Here is a 21,451-nt window from a genome sequence, read left to right on the forward strand (position 1 = left end):
ATGTAATATATTTTCACATATGGGCCAATTCCAATATTCTGTAACAGACTTTACAGAGGAAATAGAAGACTTGGGCAAAGAAATCTAGGCAGGCTACATTAACACATACACAAAAATATGTGCAATTCACCCAACATCTATAATCCCTCCAACAATTTCGGCAAGAATTATGGATATCTGGCAAATCAAGATTTTTGCAAATAAATTGTACACAGTGCTAAGTGCAGTGCTCCTCACTATATGAAGGGAATTGCCAACTTGCCCTCAGTTTTATCTGGTCATACATTAGTATCTTTTGAAGTCTGGAATTTTTTTTCCTGGGGGATGGGTGGGTTGAAATTATGCATCAATATAGCATGTCTCTAGACTGCTCCAGTGTCAATAGCTATTTTACCTACCACACAGTACTAAATTGTCCAAAATACAGTGGTAAGAAATATATGATTTTCTATTTTTATCTGATTTTGGCCACATTCTTAGTTGCTATGGCATATTCAAATATCATATTACCAGCCTATCATGTGTACATGCACCAACTAGTGCTTGTATGTCTTATTCGAGAAATAACTACTGAAGGCAGTTATTTCTTTCCCTAATTTACCTTGATGTATTTGTAAATTAAATAGAGTGAAAAGTTATCTTCACTAAACTAAACAGTTTGCACAATTCAAAACCACTGAAATGAGAAACATGTTCTCCCAAGGCTTTAAGTTATAATCTCAGTCATTTCAAAACTTCATTGGAATCTCTACTTCTCTAATTATTTCCCACCATATTCCCTTTAAATTATTGGGATTAACAATAGCTACCAAAACACACATGATTCATGATTTATAGATAAAGTTGCATATATAAAACAATGACCTACTGAATTCAGCACCTGACAGAATGTCAGCTATGGAACCAGCCTCTAAAATAAAGAAAATAATCTTCACTCACATTGCAACTAGATATTCCACCCTCTGCCAAGGCCTAGAATTAAGTCAGTAACTAAAAAATATGTCACTAAATTAAATGTTTCTTCCATCGGCTCATCAGTAGATATGCAGGCACAGTGCAGATACAGGCTGTCCAAGAAAATAAAGTTGATCTAAACCGTGTGGTGCAGGCTTTAAAAAAAAAATTTAAAAAATAATTTAGAAACCTCCATTTTGTCTGAGGCACCAGAGCAGAAAAGCATTCTGGCCTGTGTCAAGTAGTGTACTGTGCAGAAGGAATGTGGCAGATTCCCCCTGATTCTCTGTCAGGGCTGTGGCTTCAGGACAGTTAACCAGCACAGTATTGCTGTGTTGTACATGTTTTGCATAAGCCTTGCAGGACCATCTCCCTTCAGACTGTTCACTCGTACCAGGGCATTTCTGTTCGTGGTCTTTTCCTCTTCTTTTTACAAAGGCAATAGATAGGGAACACAAATAAACCTGCCAAAAACAAGGGAAAATACAGCACATTAAGGGAGGCTTAAATTCAACATTGCACTGCACCCAGTAACCAGTAAGGTGGAACATCCATCCCCTTTTCCTTGCAGCTTTTCATGTTACCCAAAAACTGGCTTCAGAGAGTTTCCCAGTCCTCTGTAGTAGGTCTTCAGGATGCTGTGGTGGGGTGGGGGAGAGAACTCTTCCCTTCCCAGTTCCATTGAAGGAAAACATTTATATCAGTGGAACCTTTCTATTGGTTCCTACTCGTACACCAAAATGCATAATATTGTTCTGTGAAAGCAGTCCTGTCCCCATGCTTCTTATACTATTTGACATGGTGGAGTGGCAGGTTTCCCCTTCTCCACAATAAGCCAAGAACTGGTATCATATTTGTGCCCATTGGCTACAATGTTTCTTTCATTTCAGTTTCTTTCTGTAAATTTACTGTGGCCCAGCAGTCGACGGCTCTTAGACTGGTTCCGGTCAACAGATCATCGGTTTGACTAGCAATGATCTAGATGAAGTCCAAAAGAATTCTGCAAGGGAGCAAACAATGACATTTCTCCAATCACAATGTCAGTGCTAATGTTTATTTCAGGAAACTGGCTCAGGATGAAGATCATGACATCCTCTTGGAATTCCTGAGAGAGTTAGGAATTGGAGGCACTGTATTACAGTGGTTCCGTTCCTTCCTCTCAGGCAGACGCCAGAGGGTGATGCTCAGGGACTGTTGCTCCTCAAAAACGGAGCTTAATTGTGGCGTCCCTCAGGGTGCCATCATGTCCCCGATGCAATTCAATATTTATATGAAGCCATTGGGGGAAATAATCTGTAAATATGGGGCAGGGTGCTATCAGTATGTTGATGACACCCAAATATATTTCTCCATGTCTCAGTCAGCAGCCATGACGACAGATGGCATTTCTCCCCTCAACCCATATCCTGAAGTAGTAATGGACTGGATGACAAAAAACTGACTCAAGCTGAATCTGGACAAAACGGGGGTACTTATAGTAGGGATCCCCAAACCAGGTATTGGGTTGCAACCTCCAGTCCTGGACAGGGTCACGCTCTCCTTTAAGGACCATGTTCACAGTCTGGGGGTGCTCCTAGACCCGTCATTTGAATGATAAATCAGGTGAATGTGACAGTCAGGAGCGCCTGTTATCATCTCCAGCTGATACACCAGCTGCACCCTTTCCTGGAAGTAAGGGACCTAGAAGTGCATGCACTGGTAACCTCACGACTCAATTTCTGCAATGCACTCTACACAGGGCTACCCTTGTACCTAGTCTGGAAACTACAGTTAGTATAAAACATGGCAGCCAGGCTGATCACTGATAAAACTAGAAGTGATCATATTACACCTATTCTGAAATCTCTTCACTGGCTACCTATTGGTTTCCGGGCACAGTACAAGGTGTTGGTGATCACTTTTAAAGCCCTACATGGTTTAGGTCCAACCAATATAAGGAATCGCCTACTTCCGTACAATCTGCCCTGCATCCTCAGGTACTCTGGGAGGAATTTACTGCAACCCATAAAAACCTGACTAACGTAAACATCTCAGAGGATGTTCTCTGCTGTGGCTCCCAGACTATGGAATGCCTTGCCAGTGGAGATCTGTCAAATGACCAGCCTAGACAGCTTCAAAAAAGCTGTCAAGACAGATCTCTTTCGGCTGGCCTTCCCAAAATAGTTCAATCAATTTCTGTGCTCTCCCTACTTTATGTAACCACTGCCTCTACTAGAAAATTGCTGTCATTTTAACAGGTTGAATTTTTAAACTGTATTGTATTTAATACTGTTTTAAAGGGGGGGGGGTCAATTTATTTATTCAGAGTATGTATTCTTCCAATATATTCTAGTCATGTAAGCTGCCTTACAGGTATTCTGAAGAAGTCTCATTTCATCAGAAGATAGATTTCAATAGGTGATTTGCCATTCAGATTATTTTTTTTAAAAAAAATCTAAAAAATAAGAATCTTTTTAAAAACAAGTTTGTGAGACAGGTAGGATTAATCTGGTACTTTGAACCTTGCAAAGTATTCAAATGTTCTGCAATTTTCACACCTTTTTCTTAAAACATAATTCAAAGTGATTATCTGAAAATTCTGCCTTCTTTCAGCTACAGCATCTGTGCAATTCCTAAAATCCCAGGTCTTATTTATTTATTTAACACACTATCATTTATTACAAAAAAAAAAAAAAAAACCTGGGTAGCTAACAATTTAAATAAAACCACAATCCAACACAAAATCATAATCAAAATCTCACCACAGGTAACTCCAACCACTGGTAAACATTAGTTTTTAATTTGTAAACTTCTGCTTATAACTGTTTCAAGGTCTGCTATTTGATTCTGAATCCCTGTCCTTCTAATTCAGGTAAATGATTTTGTTACTTAGAACAGCTGGAACCCAAGTGTGTTTGGAAGCATCATTTTGGTGTATTTCTACTCATGAAATATTCCTGTTAGAAAATAGAAGAGGAGGACGGGTGTGTGGGGCCCATGTGTGGGAGAAATTGACTTTTGCTATTTCTTACCTATTGTTGAGTCTCCCCACCCTCCAGCAGTGTAGAAGAAGAGGAAAATGGAAAAATCAGCTCTTTAAACTGACAATATCACATATTAAACGTTTGTCTTTTCCATTCACAGAAGCTAGTTAGGATCCTACACAATGTATTCATTGTTATATTCATATAGTAAATGGACATTATCCATTAAAATGCTACATGGAAGAACCAGCCAAAAAAAATTTGAAGCCTTTTTTTTTTTTTGAAGTATTTGCTATTATTTACTTAAAAAAATAGTATCACTTAGTTTTCTTTCTTTTTTAAAAACATTTTCTTTAAAGTACTTGATCAGCCCTTTTATTCTACTAAATTATACGCTCACAGAATTCCAGACTTTTGGAGATTGGCCAAAACATCCAAAGCTGAATATTTTTGGCATATTACGTTTTCTTTGCCCTTCTTTCTAGCAGAAAAAAACCCTCCTGATGACAGCTTTTTATGAGTTACGATATACTCGCTTTGTCATACCTTAAAATAAATTACTTCCTTTTTCAACATGCTGTTCCATACATTATTATAATTGAAGACATATATTTTTGTCTTACCTATTGTAACAGCTATGGCTCCTATTACTAGTCCCAAAACCAGTATCAATGGTGCAATCAGCAACTTCCCACCTAAAAGAAAAATAATATTACATGGAATTTTAAATAATTATTTCTTTACTCACTGTATGAAAATAAAAATGTATAGAGAGCTGTAGTATGTTCTTTTAAATTTCAAGTGCTGAAGTGTAGCTTTTACTTTTCATAAATGTCAATGCCCCTCATATGTGCCTCCTGTCCAGGACTAAATAGTTTTTAAAATCTTTACATGGCTGCATGCTAGATTTTAACCTAAAACATAGTCATTCCCATAGATTTCCCAATAAAGACTTTAAACTCCTCTCTCAAGGAGTCAGGCTAGTATCCCTGTGTGCAGGGGAGAATTAAGGCCCAATTTATGTTGGGATGGGATTGAAACAGTATTTTTCAGAAACATCCAAGGTGTATGAAGTTCCCAGAGTAGATCTGCTAGCTCTCAAAAATAAACTGTTTTTACAGTTATTCCAAAGCATTACCCAAAGATATTTATTGCTTCCTAGTTTATGTCAAGGAAGCAGATTCAAATAACTTAATTATCATTGCAAAGATGTATTAAAATGATAGAAACGATCATTGTATTTTAATAAACATCAGAAGACAGACACACATTTAGAATACCTTTTGCTCAGAGTTTGTGAATTTCAGTTAAGACTTCCAAAATTTCATCAGTTATGTCCTCCATTTTGTCAAGAAAAGTTGCAAATTGAGTCCTAAGTCCAGTTGTTGGTCAGAGCCAGAGCAGACCTATAAAATCAATGCAAACTTACATAGGTTGTAATTAACCAAGTATCCATTGATTCAGTGAGTTTGCTCTTGCTTGGACAAACAACTGGATTTAGGCCACAGAAACTAAGAATGACCTTCGGTACCTCTCATTTGTGGAATACTCTTTGCTTCCCATTTCACTTTTCTCTGAATTTCTGTACATCAAATGTAACCTCTTTAGGTATTTGTCTATTGTTTTTGCAGGCCTTGGTGTCTGTGGAGACTTAGTATGTCCCAAGTAAGCATAGATGTTGGCTAATCCAAAGTGGCAGCTTCCAATAAGCAAATAAGACTGAATAAAAACTATTTTGGTAGTTTACATTCCTTCCTTTTACTTCCCCTTCTTGCCACAACATGTAACATCCCGTGCCATCCTTATCCACAGCTTTGTACAGTAAACCCTGTATTTAAGGACAAATGAGTGAATCAGTTAGGCTCCTCATCTCACAGCTTTCCTCTCTGCAGTTTTTGAAGAGTTTTTTTTTAAAGCAAGTCATTTCCAATATCTGAGCACCTATTGGGTACGGACAGGGGATGTGCTTCTATACACACACACACAGAAGTACATACAGACTTCCAGGTCCCTTTATTTTAAAACAAAAGTGGATAAACAGATTTGCTCTTCAGTCCTCTGCATTCATTTGACCTCTCAGACTGATAACTGAAGACATTTTGCTTACCAAAGAGTATCTGAACTATAGTTAGGGAGCAAAGGAAAACCCAAAATTCTATGAGTAAATCTCACTATTGTTCAACCATATGTTAATGTCAGCATTCAAAAAGGTATTGCTCTTCCCACTAAAAGATAATATTAACATACCGGAGGGAAGAATTAATTCCAACTCAGGATGTCAATACATTTTAATGCAAGACACAATTTATATTGTATTGGAAATACCATTGTCATGATTGCTAGATTTTCAGTGGCTTTTATTCTGGTTAGAGAGTTGTGTAGACATTCTGCTAAATAAGCTAAATCTTTATTGTGTATTGGGTAGGTGAGGAAAGTACAAATACAGAACAATGTATTTCATAATTTGTTTTGCCACTGTATGTAACATGCAGTTAGTAAAGCAGCATGTGATCTATTATTTAACTCTCTTAATTTGAGTTGGATGTTGCTTTATAATTATCATCAATTGGAGGGACCTGCATTTTACTCATTTCCAAGCTAGTAGTGGGATTTCATTCCCTGCCAAAACATGCCAAAATTCTAAACAGCCTCCTGACTTCCCAAACCAGCTGGAGGAGAAGTTGGCAATATGAGAGCTTTACCCTCCATCCTGTCTGACAGCTTTCAAATGCAGAATTATTCTCCTTTACTGTGTTCTCTAGCCTTAAAGGACCATAGTTTACACTGTAAACTAAGATACAATAAGTAGAAGAGGGACCACTTGGTACAAATCAGGTTTCTCTTTTGAGAACCTGCAAATAAACTCCTCTGTTCTTGCAATTTATAAAAAGTAGCAACATCTGTACCTAGGAATTGAAGCCTCTATTGATAATTACTGCAGTAATTGTGTAATGGAACAATCAGTACATCCATTATGTTTTATTGAGTTAACAGTTAATGATTCCAAGAGCTATCAGCCCATAGAAAGCAAATGTAATTACTATTGTTGCTGCTACCAGTACTGATATTTCCAAAAGTAATCTGAAATTTCCGGGCCATACACTTTCCTCAAAACGTGCCAGACTTAATATCAATACCAGCATGACTATTTATCAGTCTTTGAACCTTTATCAAATCTTCTCCTTCTGCTTGTTCTCTTAACCTTTAATATATATTATTTATACGTAAGAACACCAATAGAAAGATTAAGCAATGTACAATAATATGACTTATTACAATACAGTAACATTGTCTGGAAATTTCCTCTTAGTTTTTTCTTAATGGCTGCTGTGTTATGAACCACACAAAGATCATCATTTCAATTTGCATAATTGATGCCTCTCAGTGCTCCTTGTTAAATTGCTTCCTCTGATACAAACTGTGCATTCAAATTTCCCCAGAGATGTACAGGAAGAAGCCTGGCATGACCTTTCCTTTAGATCTGTTTTCTATCAAGATCTTTCTTATGATCTCTGTTTCAAAAACATATGAAACAAAAAGATATTTGCCCAACTGGCTGATTGATTCAAAACCACCAGAGGTGGAAAAAAGCTAATTTAAAGAACTGATTTGGAAAAAAAAAAGGTTAACATTACAACAGCTGTATATGTCCACACATTATGATTTTAAGGCTATCCAAAGTTTGTCAAACCACTGCCATCAAGCTATTTGGGCACAGATTCAATGTTCTAATTTTATGGATTACACAAGAGAAGTTCATTTTGTGTAGTGGACAAACTCTTCTAAATTCTACAAACGAAAATCATTCACAACATTTTCTTCCAAAAGATCCTCTGCTTAACAGGGTATCACAAATACTCACATCTCCTGGGGATTTAGGATGGTCACCAGAGTCCTAAAAGCTACTTAGAAGAGTGGGAGTTCTGGAGTTGCCACAGTCCTAAAGTGATTAAACTGCTAAAGTGTCTATTCTTTAAGATGCCATTATCTTGACAAAGAATGAAGTAACTATAGTTTCTTATGGGTTTTATGGGCTATGAGGCCATGTTCTAGAAGAATTTATTCCTGACGTTTTGCCAGCAGCTGTGTCTGGCATCTTCAGAGATTGCTGGCATGGAAGAGACTGGGGTATATATACTGTTGGTTGAGAGGAAGCGATTTCCATGTTAATCTGTGTATTGTTCTGTTCTTGAATGGCAAGGCCTCAGGGTGTCTATGAAGTAACTGTTAGTAAGAGAAAATTCCTGTGGAGTTCATAAAGGTACTTACTCAGAAACTTATCAATGGTGGGGGAGGGTTCAGAAAAATTTGTGGGGTCTGTCTTATGTGTAGCCAACTCTTGCTGCTGAATCAATTGTACAGACTACTGGGGCATCATATTTCCCATTTCTAAGTATGCTTGTGAAAGCTGGACTGTGAAGAATGCTGATAGAAAGAAAGCCAACTCATCTGAAACGGAGAAAAATTCTATGGATACCATGGCCTACTAAAAAGATAAATAAATGGGTCCCAAAATAAACAAAGCCTGAATTCTCACTGAAAGCCAAAATGACTAAACTGAAGCTGTCATACCTTGGCCATATCATGAGAAGGCATTACTTATTAGAAAAAAACAATAATGCTTGTTAAAGTAAAAGGCCATAGAAGACACATTCCAGATGGAGAGATTCAACCAGGGAAGCCACGGCTTCAAGTCTGCAAAACCTGAGCAGGGCAGTTGGTATTAGGGTGACTTAGAGATCTCACATTTATGGGGTCACTATGGGTTGAAGTTGTCTTGATGCCAATTAATAACAACAGCCAAGGCACTGGTGGCTTTCTAGTGCTTCATCATCAGGAAAAGGTATTAAAAATCATACAGGAGGGAAAAAATGATGTTAGTCAGAGGCCTGCATATTGTGATGATGTTGTACCTGTTCTCAGTTCAGATGGTACAGAGGTATAGTCATGCAGACAGGCCTCTCCTTCTGACCATGTAGGTATTCCAGGAAATAAAATTTGAAAGATACTTATGATTATTATGATTATACCTTCTGTGATGACAATGGAATTTAAATTTTATTTTCTGGAATATCCACATGGTCAGAAGGATAGGGGCCTGCCTGCATGACTATCCCTATATCTTGGCAAAATACATGCCTGTGACCTTATCTTAATTTTTTCCCCTCCAGTATGATTTTTAACACTATTTTGTGGATTTTGGATGTTATTGTACTTTGCTACATGGACAAGATGATTACCCCTGGGCATCTTTTCTCTATTTTATAAGTGTTCAAAGCAAGGTAAGGTCTTGCAGTTGAAACTGCACATCATTAGGCATCCCTGCGCCCATTTCATGCTTTGCTCTCAAACCTGTTTTCAGTAACATTGTCTTTGCCAGGACTTAAATTTTGAGCCAGGACTGAGTTAGTCCCAGTGCTGAAAATAATGTTAATGAGTATAGCAGAGGCAAGAAACTAGGGCCAAACATCTGAAGGGCCACAGCTGCCAAAAGTAAGGAATTATGGGAGTTGGAGCCCCCAAACACCTAGACTGCCATAGCTATCCACTTCTGTTCAATAAAACAAAGCATTTTTGAACATGCGCTGAAGAATCTAAATCCCACCAGCCTATCACTAGAAACAACTTAAGGACCAGTGTTGTCAAGGCAGATGACTTAACTTTTGGGCTGATTTGAGACCAAGCACTTTCTCACTCTCTTTTTTGGAATTAAGCAGCATTCCTAAGAGAGCACTGAGAATTAGGAATGGACTGGGAGTGACATTTTACTTTTGAAGTCACTATAGATGTATTGCAAGTTTAATTTAAACTCCTAACAATGAACACCTCAACAGCTTTTTTTTCTGAGACGTTATCCTCAAAATGAGACCTATTGCCATGTTTTCAATGAGATGTATTTCCACCAGTTTTCAAAAATCATCACTGGCAAAGTTATGACTTACACCAAAAGGTAAGCAAATTAAAAAGGGGGGGGGGCTTGTCCCTCCCTCATCTGGACAGGCACCTGTGGGCTTTAGATATGCAGGAGTTACCCACCCTAGCCTATACCCTTATTTAAAGAAATTCAATGACGACATAAGAAATCCAAGGTATGAGCTTACTTGTTATTACTTTTAGATGAGATGGAATTTGCATTACAGCAAACAAGAACATCAGCTTCCTTTCCCTCTAGTTTACTAAGATCCATTCTTAGCATGCTTAATTCAGTTGTTTCAGCTTTAAAATGATATATTTGCACTAGAAATCAGGCCTACCAAAGTATGTATAAATAACCCATGGGCAAAGCACTCACCTGTATAAATAAGCCATGTGCGGCTCACCCCACTGCCTTCTTAACATGTATAAATGTACTTCCAACTTCATATAGGGCTAGCATGCCAAGAAACTGGCTTGCCTACTCTAGAGTTCAATTGGGTTATTTTTGTGTAAATCCAAGGTACAAATGGGGCAACTCAACATGGTAGGTGGCACCAACATGCACAACCATCAACATGTATTTTGTTGTGTATTGGGGTGGTCTGGCCAATTACTCTTTGCCTTAACGTATTTTCTGTTGGGCCGAAGCAACATCCAACTGTACATTTGATGCAGTACAAACATGAGATGTACTGGATATACAGAAAAATATAGCATTTAGCAATGAATATTTTCATGAGAGATTCATACTGTTGGGAATTTCAGGTGTTGTCAGTCATAGCTACACTTCAAGATATAACTCAGCTACACTTCAAGATGTTATGTGATAGGCCAGACTATTTATTTGCTCTGTGTGCATCTGCAGTGTTGTGTATTTTCTAAGAGGATTTCTTATGTGTTCATCAACAGTGATAATTTCATAAAGCATATTTCTCTGCAAGGTTTTATCATCTACTCACCACAGACAGAGCCTCTCACTAGTCTCCTTAAATGTGGTCTCTCGGGGAGGTAGCGGTATTTGCATCCAAATATACTGAGGTTTGACGTATGATCTCCAAAGAAACGGAGTTGGCGGTATTGTTCCCCGCAGCGATAACAGAAATTAGTGTTACACTGTGAGCAAGTCATGTGGTCACATCCCTCTGTCCTCTGGATGTGGATCTTTATGTGCAAGACAGAAAGCATGGAGCAGGGAGAGAGAGAGAGTATATATTTAAAAGTTAGATTCCACTCAGTATTTAGTTAGTTCAATAATCTTATGAAGATTTATCCAATATGAATTGGACAAGAGGGAGAGAAAAATACTGCTTCCCTGGTAAATGACCTTTAGCAGAAACCCTTCAAATTACAAAATGGCCTGACTCATTTCAGCACTGGCTGTTTAAGAACTCTGTCATTTGCTTTATAATACAGAAATAAATGCAAATGTTTCAAGCGAAATAGAGCCAGTGTTAAATTTTCAAAACTGTTCCAAGTTTATATTTAAAAATTAAAACAGAATCAATAGCATTCTTCAGTAGTTCACTTATTTTCCAATCAAGCTCTGCACAGATAGACTTAATGGTTGCACTTTTTACCTGAGTAACACATAGAACAGGTTTTGCCTGCTGGTTCCAGGTGCAGTGCCCAGTACCTTCGTTTACAAAGAAAGATAGCAGGTGATGGATAAAAGCCTCTTTTGAGTCTTTTAGCATGCTGCTGCCAGACAGAGTAGACAAAAACCTGTCCTAGATAAACCAATGGCCTGAAATACTAGATGACAACTTTGTGTGTTCTTGCTTATACTGTATTTATAGTTATTTATTTATTTCCTTTCTCTAGGTATGGAACCCTGTTGTAAATAGTACCACTGGTGGATTTTATAGAGCCACCAAAAAGCAAGCAAGCAAGCACACACCCCTTGTCCTGAGAATGCACAATCTAGGTTGTAACAGAAGGAGACAACAGAAAATGGGAAGAAAGGTGGAAGACAATGATATAGGGGAAGAATGCCGTTATGTTCTGGCTTAATTTGTGTGGAGGTTAATGTTATGGGCCAGAAGATTTTTGGCTAGCAATTCCCCAGTCTTTGCATATACCATTAAAGGTATATATCATTAAATAAGGTACATAACCTGGCAAAGCCTGTAAATGGAGAGCTTAACATTTATGACACTGTCTGCACATTTTCTGCCTTGTAATAAAAGAAGGGAAAAGATTGTTTAGATTTCAAGTCTGGGAAGAAAGTCATATGTTCCTTTAAAGAATGTAAATAAAACCCTGCAAAGACTGACCTTTGGTCATCCTGTGATTTAGTACACTAGGGACACCTGACAACAAGTAGTGGGGTGTAATCTAAAAGAGGAGTGTGTACTAGACTTGAGTGTATAAACCCAAGACTGGATAACCAAGGCACTCAGTGGACATCAGAAGAGGATAAAAGAAACAAAATGAGGCTAGGAAAGCAGCTGTTCTCTATGATGATCCATTCGTGATAAGCCCTCATAGGCTACCCTAAAATGCTGATTCTGATTTTGGTAAGGCTAGGAGATAGATGCTTATATGTGATTAATGCAGTTAAGCCTTGCTTAAGAGTTACTTAAGGTTTAACCCCTGAAAGCCTAACAAAAGCCTGTTAGAGCTGTAAAATTCCTCAGACAGATGAAAATGTCCTAGAACATGATAAGGGACAAGACTGTGAATATGTAAAAGCCTTTAGGGATTATCTGTATAATGACTTAGCAGACACTATGGAAAATGGCCTATGTGATTAGGGCAAACCTGATTATGAAGATATATGGATAATGTTACATGTTAACTGGTTTAGAAGGCTGATGATCTTACATATATTACTTATTCCCAAGCCTGTTAAAGAGCTGATTAGAGAGATAAAGTCACTATGAATGTTTTGATGGCTACATGACTTAAAATAAGAGGCCTTATCTGTAATATAATGGGATAATAATGCCTTAAATATAATGGTATGGAATGTAACCAAGTCAAAAGTACATAGGCATTGCTATGTGTGATTCTCCCTAAAGGAAATGTCTATAGGCAGGTTGAGGCTCCCTTTTCTGGAATTCTGAAATCCAAAATATTCCAAAATCCAAAATAGTCCATGTGGGTGGCTGAGATAATGACACCTTTGCTTTTTGATGGTTCAATGTACAGAAACTTTTGTTTCACTTTCAAAATTATTTAAAATGTTGTGTATAAAATTATCTTCAGGCTATGTGTATAAGACATATGTAAAGCACAAATGAATTTCATGTTAGACTTGTATCCCAGCTCCAAGATATCTTATTATGTATATGCGGATATTGCAAAATCTGAAAAACGCTTAAATTTAAAACACTTCTGGTCACAAGAATTTTGGATAAGGGAGACTCAACCATATCCATGATTCTTTACAATAAATAGTTGCTTTCAGGTATCAACTCTGATACAACACACAGTGTTGCCAGATTCTGTGCAACTGTGCTTAAAATTCACCAGGCAATGACCTCCGCAATAGACTAGGACCAATCTCATTTTGCTATACTGCAGCTGTGTAATCTGAAAGGATATTTTAAATACTCATGTGTTCTTACCTTCTTTTATTCTGTATCCCCTTTTTTATGTGTGTTGGTCTATAACCGTAATAAAGATTCTATCCTATTCTTCCAATAGCCTGAAGTATAGTGGGCCCTTCCCTGACACGGGGGATCCATTCCAGACACCCCCCTGTGTAAGGGAAATATCGCGCATGGTGGAGCCCCATTAAAAACAATGGGGCAAATACCTGTGGCGTAGTGCCATTGCTTCTTCCAGCACGGCTTTCAGCGTATGCTAAAAGCTGCGTATGACGCAGGCGCACTGTAGTACCGAAAAGATTGTGATCCTTCCCATATAAAAATCCTGGAATGCCAAGACTTGAAAATACTTAAATCTAAGTAGATTTAAGTTAAACCTGGCCTGGTTTAATGACTATCAGAAGCTGGAAACTCTGGTGACCAGAAACTGATAAAGATGACCTCCAACAGGACCCAGCAGTAGCTCACAAATGGCAAGGATCCTCAATCCCTCAGTCTAGGACTTAGGGATGAGGAACCACACCTCTGTCATTGGGTATTATGTATTAAAGGACTTGGAGAGAATCTACATTGCTAGGATTTTGAAACAAGGCTGCTGTAATATTGTGTACATTTGCCAAATCAATGGTTTGTACTCACACAAGATAAACAATCCTTTTTATGTCTATTCAGAAGGGAGTATCATTGAGTTCACTATGACTTTAGGCTAAAGTGAGCAACATTCTACAATATGCAGCAGCTTTGACCTTCTTCATGTTTGGAAAAGTACAGAGTGCCCTTTCCTTATGCAGGAGATCTGTTCCCCCCCCACCCCCGTAAGGAAATTTCGGCAAATGCTCAAGCCCCATTTAAAACAATGAGGCTCGTGCACGCGGTGCAGCAAAGTATGACACAGGCGCACTGTACACTCAAGAGTTTTGAACATATGTGTCCTACATATTTCTGCTGACAAATGTCCAAATACTTTTAAAATTACATCAGAACTTCCATTAGCAAAAGAAGCCCATTAAATGTCAGTAAAATCTTTTAAACCCCATTTTCAGATAAGCTGACTGCAACTGTACTATACTCTACTCTTCTCCAGTTTTCTAGAATTTATACTTTGTTTCTGAATACATTTGAGGAATTATAACATATTAGCGAGGAATTTAAGAAGATCTCACTGCCTATTTGATGTCTCCCGATCTCCTATTATTTATGACCTGTTTTATCTTTACTGGATGAGTCTCCCTTATCTGAAATGCTTGGGACTAGATTTTGTTGTTTTGGATTTCAGATTATTCTGGATTTTGGAATACCCGTATTTGCATATGCACGCATATTGGCATACCTTGAAGATGGGACCCAAGTTTAAATACAAAACTCATGTTTTGTTTCATGTAAATCTTATACACAAAGCAAAGAAATCCAGCCCTTCTGTGGGGTGTCTGTCTTCTGCAAAGAGGAAACCTGCACCTTTAATAGTTGACCAGAAGAAGGAATTTCACTAAACACAGTTTGTATGGCAAATCAGACCAACTTTGAAAACCTCTCATAGATAACTAATGAAAATTCATGCCCCCTGACCCTCCTACTCTCTTGATACTTTCTGTTTATTATAAACCAAAGACATTGCATTATGAAAAATGAAGCTGTGAATTTTGAAATACTGAATTTAGATTGAAAATGTATGTCCTACCTTTCAAGAAATTCAAGACAGCACATAGCAACCAGAAGACATTTTACATTTTAAAGCAATTTGGTTGCTTTGTTTTCTTATTAAGTGATTGCCACTCTAGATTTTGAATCTCTGATTATTCCACAAATCTCATTCATAGCTCATAGTGCTTGCATAGAACGTTCACTGAATCTTAAAAATGTTAGTTCTGTCTTTAAAAGCAACTTAAAATCCTAAACTTCTTGGGTATAAATAGTACATTATTGCAAGGCAAGTTCTACCTTTAATGACTGATGACACTGAAAGCTAGTGTTGCAACTCTTAATCTTTTGCAGTGTTTACATAAGCAATACACAAGCTGCCTAATATAGTCAGACTATCAGTCTATCTAGTCCAATCTTGTCAACTCAGACTAGCAGAATACTCTTCTAACCCTACTTTATTATGTGAGATAACAGCAAGCCATTGTAGTTGTGGGATTGGTTCTCTTTGGATTTGTCTTATACAGCTGAATGTATTTTCTCAATGTGTTCCAAAGCACAAAAACATGATCAATTCTATGTAGAATTCTGTCAAAACTTTATTCAGTTTCAGCATACACAATCAAATCCTGAAAATAGACCCTTTCAGGTTTCACACAACATAGTTTTCTTTAAGAAAATGTTTATATTTTTTTTCAGTTACAACACAAGTTAATTTTGTTAATTTAATTTGGCCACTAAAGAAAAAAATCTATACAAGTTCTGTCATCATGACTAGAATTCACAATTGACAAAAGCTTTGACAGTTGGCAAGAAGTATATAAGGGCCTGTTTGATTGCCTCTAACAGATGTATTACACATATAAGAAATCAGGTGAAAAGAGTAATTAGACAAATGTAATGGGGGGGGGATCCTGTTCTGAGCAACAGAGCAGCAAGAGTGTGTAATGAAAGAAGATGGAGCATCCCACTTTGATTCAAATATCATTACCTCAGAGCAAAGCCTCAGGAGAGTTTTCTGTGGTTTACTGCAGAACAGCTTCTAACTGTTTACATAAATTTCCAGTTGCCAAAAATATTCAAAGTGTGGAGTGTTTGTTTCTTTTTGTTACTTAGTGTAAAGAAGCAGGCTACTACATAGAAGTGAAAATATGACCTAAGTTAAGCCAATCATTATCTTCTAGAAATGAAACCAAAGGCAAAAAACAAAGTGTCAGTCCCTGAATAACACCCAGCACACTCGAATATATTATCTGCATTTCTCCCATTGTTGTCAATGCAACAGGTAGGTAGAGACACAGCTTTTACCGAAGTCTGGAAAGGAAATTATAGTCACAACTAAACTTCCTTTCCTCAAAATTATTTCCCGATAAGGCTGAGCAAGAGCCATTATTCTAAAGAAACATGCAATAATATCAGACAGAAAATTTTCAAAAAAAAATTCTGTTGAAAATCTTTCACTTCAAAGTGTTTCACAGTGAATACTGTACATGTCAATCCTGTTCAATATTGTGCCAGCACCTCAGTTCCACAGTTTTAAAGTTGTTTTAGCCAGAAAAACAATTCCTCTGATCTTAAACAAAATTTAAGTCAGAACTTAGCTTTCCACCAGCTTTTATGAGATTAATATCTTTCAGCCAAAAATCCTTAGTGAGAGAGTGCAAGCACATATATGTCTGCCACATTTACAATCAGTAGACTAAAATAAAACCACAAATATATCTTACAGTCCAAGCCAATATGAAATTATGAATTCACTTTTAGCCTTTGTAGACCTAAAAGGATAATCATTTGTTTCACTTTCAACAAATAGAGAGAAGTATCTCAATTTCTTTCTTGAAGGTCCTCATAATAATCTTGTGTGTTTAACCACTACACCACACTGCCTCTATAGCTAACATCATGCAGTAATAGTTCTAATCCAGCATGCTAACAACTTTTATCAAATATTTTCATTCATGCCTATGTCAACCCAAATGGGCATTATAAAGTTTTGCTTAGTAACTCAGATCCTATTCTATTTGGGACACAGGGCAATTTTCTAATTCAAAATGTTCTGGAGAACTCACATCACTGCATTAACAGGTAATCCACCTGCATTTTACAATTAAGTGTCCAGTCCAGGAACACAAAATCATTATCTACTACTTTTGCTTAAATTGACACACCTTTAGTTCTTTCTGCATCTGTGGTTTTAAAGAGACAAATCTCAAAACTGCTTCAGTGAAATATGGAATTAAAAACTACCTGGAGCTGAACAATTTGGTCAAGATCCTCCCACTGAATAGGATGGGATAATGAAGATTCTTAAAGTTTAGGCTTCACATCCATGCCTACACCAAGAAACCAAATTCCTAACAAACAGTATTGGTTTTCCTCTCAATATTATTTCATACAATGATGAGATATAGCAAATGAGTGCCGTATATGTCCAAGCAGATGTCCAAGCAGAGTTCAGGAAAGGAAGAAGCACTAAGGGTCATATAGCAAACACATGATGATAATGGAAATTAATTACTAAGGAGTTCCAAAAACAAAACAAAACAAAAATCAGCCGGTGCTTTATAGATTACAGAAAAGCATTTGATTGTACAGGTCAGAGGAAACCATGGATCACTCATAAAGAAATGGGTGTGTCATAACATTTGATAGCCCTGATGCTTAATCTGTACTAAGACCAAAGGCTACTGTTAGGACTGCATATAGCAAAACAGGATGATTTCTAACTGGAAAGGGGGCTAGGTAAGGCTGCATTCTATCAACCTATCTATTTAACCTATGGCCAAGAACATCATTCGAAAAGCAAGACTGGACTCAGCAGAGGGAGGCATGAAAGCTGGAGGAAGGAACACCAACAATCTAAGATATGCAGATGACACCATAATACTAGCAGAAAATATCACAGATATGGAAAGATTATTGAAGGCAAAGGCAGATTATGCAAAGGCAGGTTTACAGTTGAACATGAAGAAAACAAAAAAATTATGACGACAGATGATCTACATAATTTTAAAGCTGATGATGAAGAGATTGAAATGGTTCAGAATTTTCCATACTTGGGTTCAATCATCAACCAGATCGGAGACGACAGTCAAGAAATCAGAAGAAAACTAGGATTTGGAAGGGCAGCAATGAAGGAACTGGAAAGAACCTGACATGTAAAGATGTATCATTAAATACCAAAAATAGGATTGTTCATGCCATCTTATTTCCCATTTCTAGGGTGCGTTACAGACCGCCGGATTGCGGCGGTCTGGCTCCGCCTCCGCTTGCAGCGACCGGGAGCCACAGCGGCCAAACCAAGCAGCTCCCGGACGCTCTGAGGAAGGAGCGCGGAAATCGCGCTCCTTCCTGGGCCCTGGAAGAGACACCGTGAGGCGCTAGTCACGCACTCGCGGCGTCACTTCCGGGGCGTGACGTGCGGACACACAGCGTCCGCTACGTCAATATGGCAGCGGCTGTGTGGAACGGCCACTGCCATTTGTCACGGACTCTGTCTGTGATAGGGTTAAGGGCGTCTGGAAGAGACACCCCTTTTTCAAACTGGGACTTCATCAGGACGTCCCTAATGGCGGTCTGTAACCCGCCTATGTATGGTTCTAAAAGCTGGACAGTGAAAAAAGCTGATAGGAAAAAAAACCATTTGAGATGTGGTGATGGAGAAGAGTTCTGAGAACACCATGGACTGCTAAAAAGACCAATGGCAGGATCAAAAAGCAGACCAGGCCTGAACTCTTCCTGGAAGCAAAGATGACTGAACTGAGGTTGTCATATTTTGGCTGTATCATTAGAAGAAAGGATTGACTAGAAAAGACTATAATGTTTGGAAAAGTAGAGATCAACAGGAGAAAAGAAGACCACATTCCAGATGTATAGACTCAACCAGGGAAGCCACAGCTATGAGTCTACAGGAGCTGAGCGGGGTTACTTGGAGCTCTCTCATACATAGGGGGGGCATGGATTAAAGTCAACTCGAAAGCAGTTAACAGCAAAAAACTTAAAGTGCTATTGTAGTTTAAAACTAGAAAGTGTTTTAAAAAGCACAGTTGTTGTTTAAAAACAGGAAATCTGTAGGTAAATTAAAGATAATAAATGGAAATTAGATTAGGCTAACACAGAGAAAATCTTATACTTTATCAAATGAAATAATTTTATGTCACAAATCAATTCCAGTCCCCTACCCCAGGCTAATATCCCACAGTTCAAAGTTCTTGTGCATAATCCTGATCAGTAAAAGAGCACTAAACCCGATGTGTAAAATAAAAATAAAAATCAAGCAATGGCTGTTAACTGAGTAACTAGAAGTAGAATAGTGTTTTAGGAAATAATTTCCAAATGGAATACTTGTAATCCCTTTTGTGAATGCAACAGTCTTGCAGATTTGCATACTTACAGTAAACACAAAGAACATACATGAAACTAGTGCTGCAATTCCAAAATGTTTCATTATCAGAATAAAATGTTCTAAAGCAGATTCTATTTGCTTTTTGTTATAAAGTGTAAGTAGCATCTGTGTAGGGAATGATAGTTTAGTAAATAAACAGAAGCTGATTTTCAACACTTAGCCGAATTTAAATGGCTTTTTGATACAAAGTTTTATCAATGAAGAGTCCTGCATCTCTGTCTAGAACTAAAGATTATTTTAAAGTTCTGACAGTGAGAATGCAGTTTTGTCCAAACAAGCAGAACTAGTTGGTAGAAACATATACCATTTCTCAAGATGTAGCATATTACAACTGAGTATATTAAACACAATTTTGCTGGATAAAAATTATCTGACTGTACATGAAGTTCAGTTTTGTTCATTTATTCAATGTTCTTAAAAGATGGAGCTTTGAAATAACCTTTATTTCTAGACAAAGATGCTAATTTCTCACTTTCCTTACAGATAATTTTATTGTCCAAAGAGTGACAGAGGCAACAAGAGAATCAGCTATTTTAGATCTGATCCTAACAACCATCAGTGATGACCTAGGTAATGGGATGGAAGGGTTAGGTGGGAGTGACCATGATCTCCTGGAATTTGTTATACAGCAGAAAGGAGAAGTCAAGCATAGTCAGACATTCTAGAATTTTAGAAGCTGATTTCAGTAAACTTAGGGAAACACTGTGATCCCATGTTTAGGAATACTAACAGGAAGGGGTTCATGAGATGGAAGCTTCTTAAAAGTCATATACTGAAGGGACAATTTTAAATAGTCCCAATGAGAATAAAAAAGGGGAGGTGTCTAAAAGAAGCAGAATGGGTGTCTAAGCATACAACACAGAATTCAAAGGAAGCTGAAGCACTGAATTAGCTCAGGCTTGCTAGAGAAATCCAATACAATAAAAAGGGATTTTGGGGAATATGTCTGTAGCAAAAGGAAGAACAATGAGAACTGTAGGGCTCCTACTTTGAGAAGATGGCAAAATGCTAAAAGGGCAGAACTACTCAACACCTTCTTTTCCTAGGTCTTCTCCCAAAACGAGAATATAAGGTACCACACTTAGGGAGAAAAAAATGAAATGCACAGATATAGGATGGGCGACGCCTGGATTGACAACAATACATGTGAAAGGGATTCAGGAGTCCAAGTAGACCGCAACCTGAACATGAGTCAACACTGTGATGTGGCAGCTAAAAAAGCCAATGTGATTCTAGCCTGCATCAATAGGACTATGGTGTCTATATTGAGGAAAGGAATAGTGCCACTTTATTCTGCTTTACTCAGACCCCACATGGACTACTGTGCCCAATTCTGGGCACCACAGTTCAAGAAGGATATTTATCAACTGGATAATGTCCAGAGGAGGGTGACCAAAATTGTAAAAGGTCTAGAAGCCACACCCTATGAGAGGTGACATGGGGAGCTGGGTATGTTTAGCCTGGAAGAATAATAAGGAATGGTTAAGAGGTGATATGATAGCCATGTTTAAATATTTCAAAGAAGGAAGAAGGAGCAAGCTTGTTTTCTGCTGCTCCAGAGACTAGAATACTGAACAATTAATTCAACATTAAGAAGAATGTCCTGATTGTAAGAGTTATTCAATAACTCTATGATTTAGCCTGGAGAAGAAAGAATACATTACCTCAGAGTGGGATGGAGTCCCCTTCTTTGGAGGTTTTTAAACAGAGGCTGGATAGCTATCTGTCAGGAGCACTTTGTGTATTCCTGCATGGATGGTGGTTGGACTGGATAGCCCTTGTGGTTTTTTTCCAACTCTATGATGCTATGACTCTTCACTGATAAAACTTTCTGTTAAAAGTCAATTAAACTCCACTAAGTGTTGAACAATCAGCTGCCATTTATTTACTAAACTATTATTCACACCTCAAATTCTATTTATATAACTATATAGTTTTCAAAATTCTCTGCTCTAACCTTAAAGACAGTATTGATATACCTCTCAGTTTCAATAATTTCTGCAAAGCACCTTAGACTAAACATG

General features: G+C 37.7%; 1 protein-coding gene across 5 annotated transcripts in view; it reads right to left on the reverse strand.

Annotated features, from left to right (window-relative positions):
- TPD52L1 (TPD52 like 1) overlaps nt 1-21,451 on the reverse strand; it is a 152,274-nt gene that overhangs the window by 88,412 nt on the left and 42,411 nt on the right. For 4 of the 5 annotated variants that reach the window (XM_089530440.1, XM_089530438.1, XM_089530437.1 and 1 more), the window contains 2 exons: nt 10,793-10,994; nt 4,541-4,612 (listed from right to left, as the gene is read on the reverse strand). In XM_089530440.1, the coding sequence (XP_089386566.1) occupies nt 4,541-4,612; nt 10,793-10,994 (274 nt within the window). The remainder of the gene's footprint in view (nt 1-4,540; nt 4,613-10,792; nt 10,995-21,451) is intronic. The other variant, XM_089530441.1, reaches the window with a different exon arrangement.

The sequence above is a fragment of the Sceloporus occidentalis genome, unplaced genomic scaffold (genome assembly GCF_023333645.1).
Source record: "Sceloporus occidentalis isolate IW3139 unplaced genomic scaffold, rSceOcc1.0.p SCAF_6, whole genome shotgun sequence".
NCBI classification, from domain to species: domain Eukaryota; kingdom Metazoa; phylum Chordata; class Lepidosauria; order Squamata; family Phrynosomatidae; genus Sceloporus; species Sceloporus occidentalis.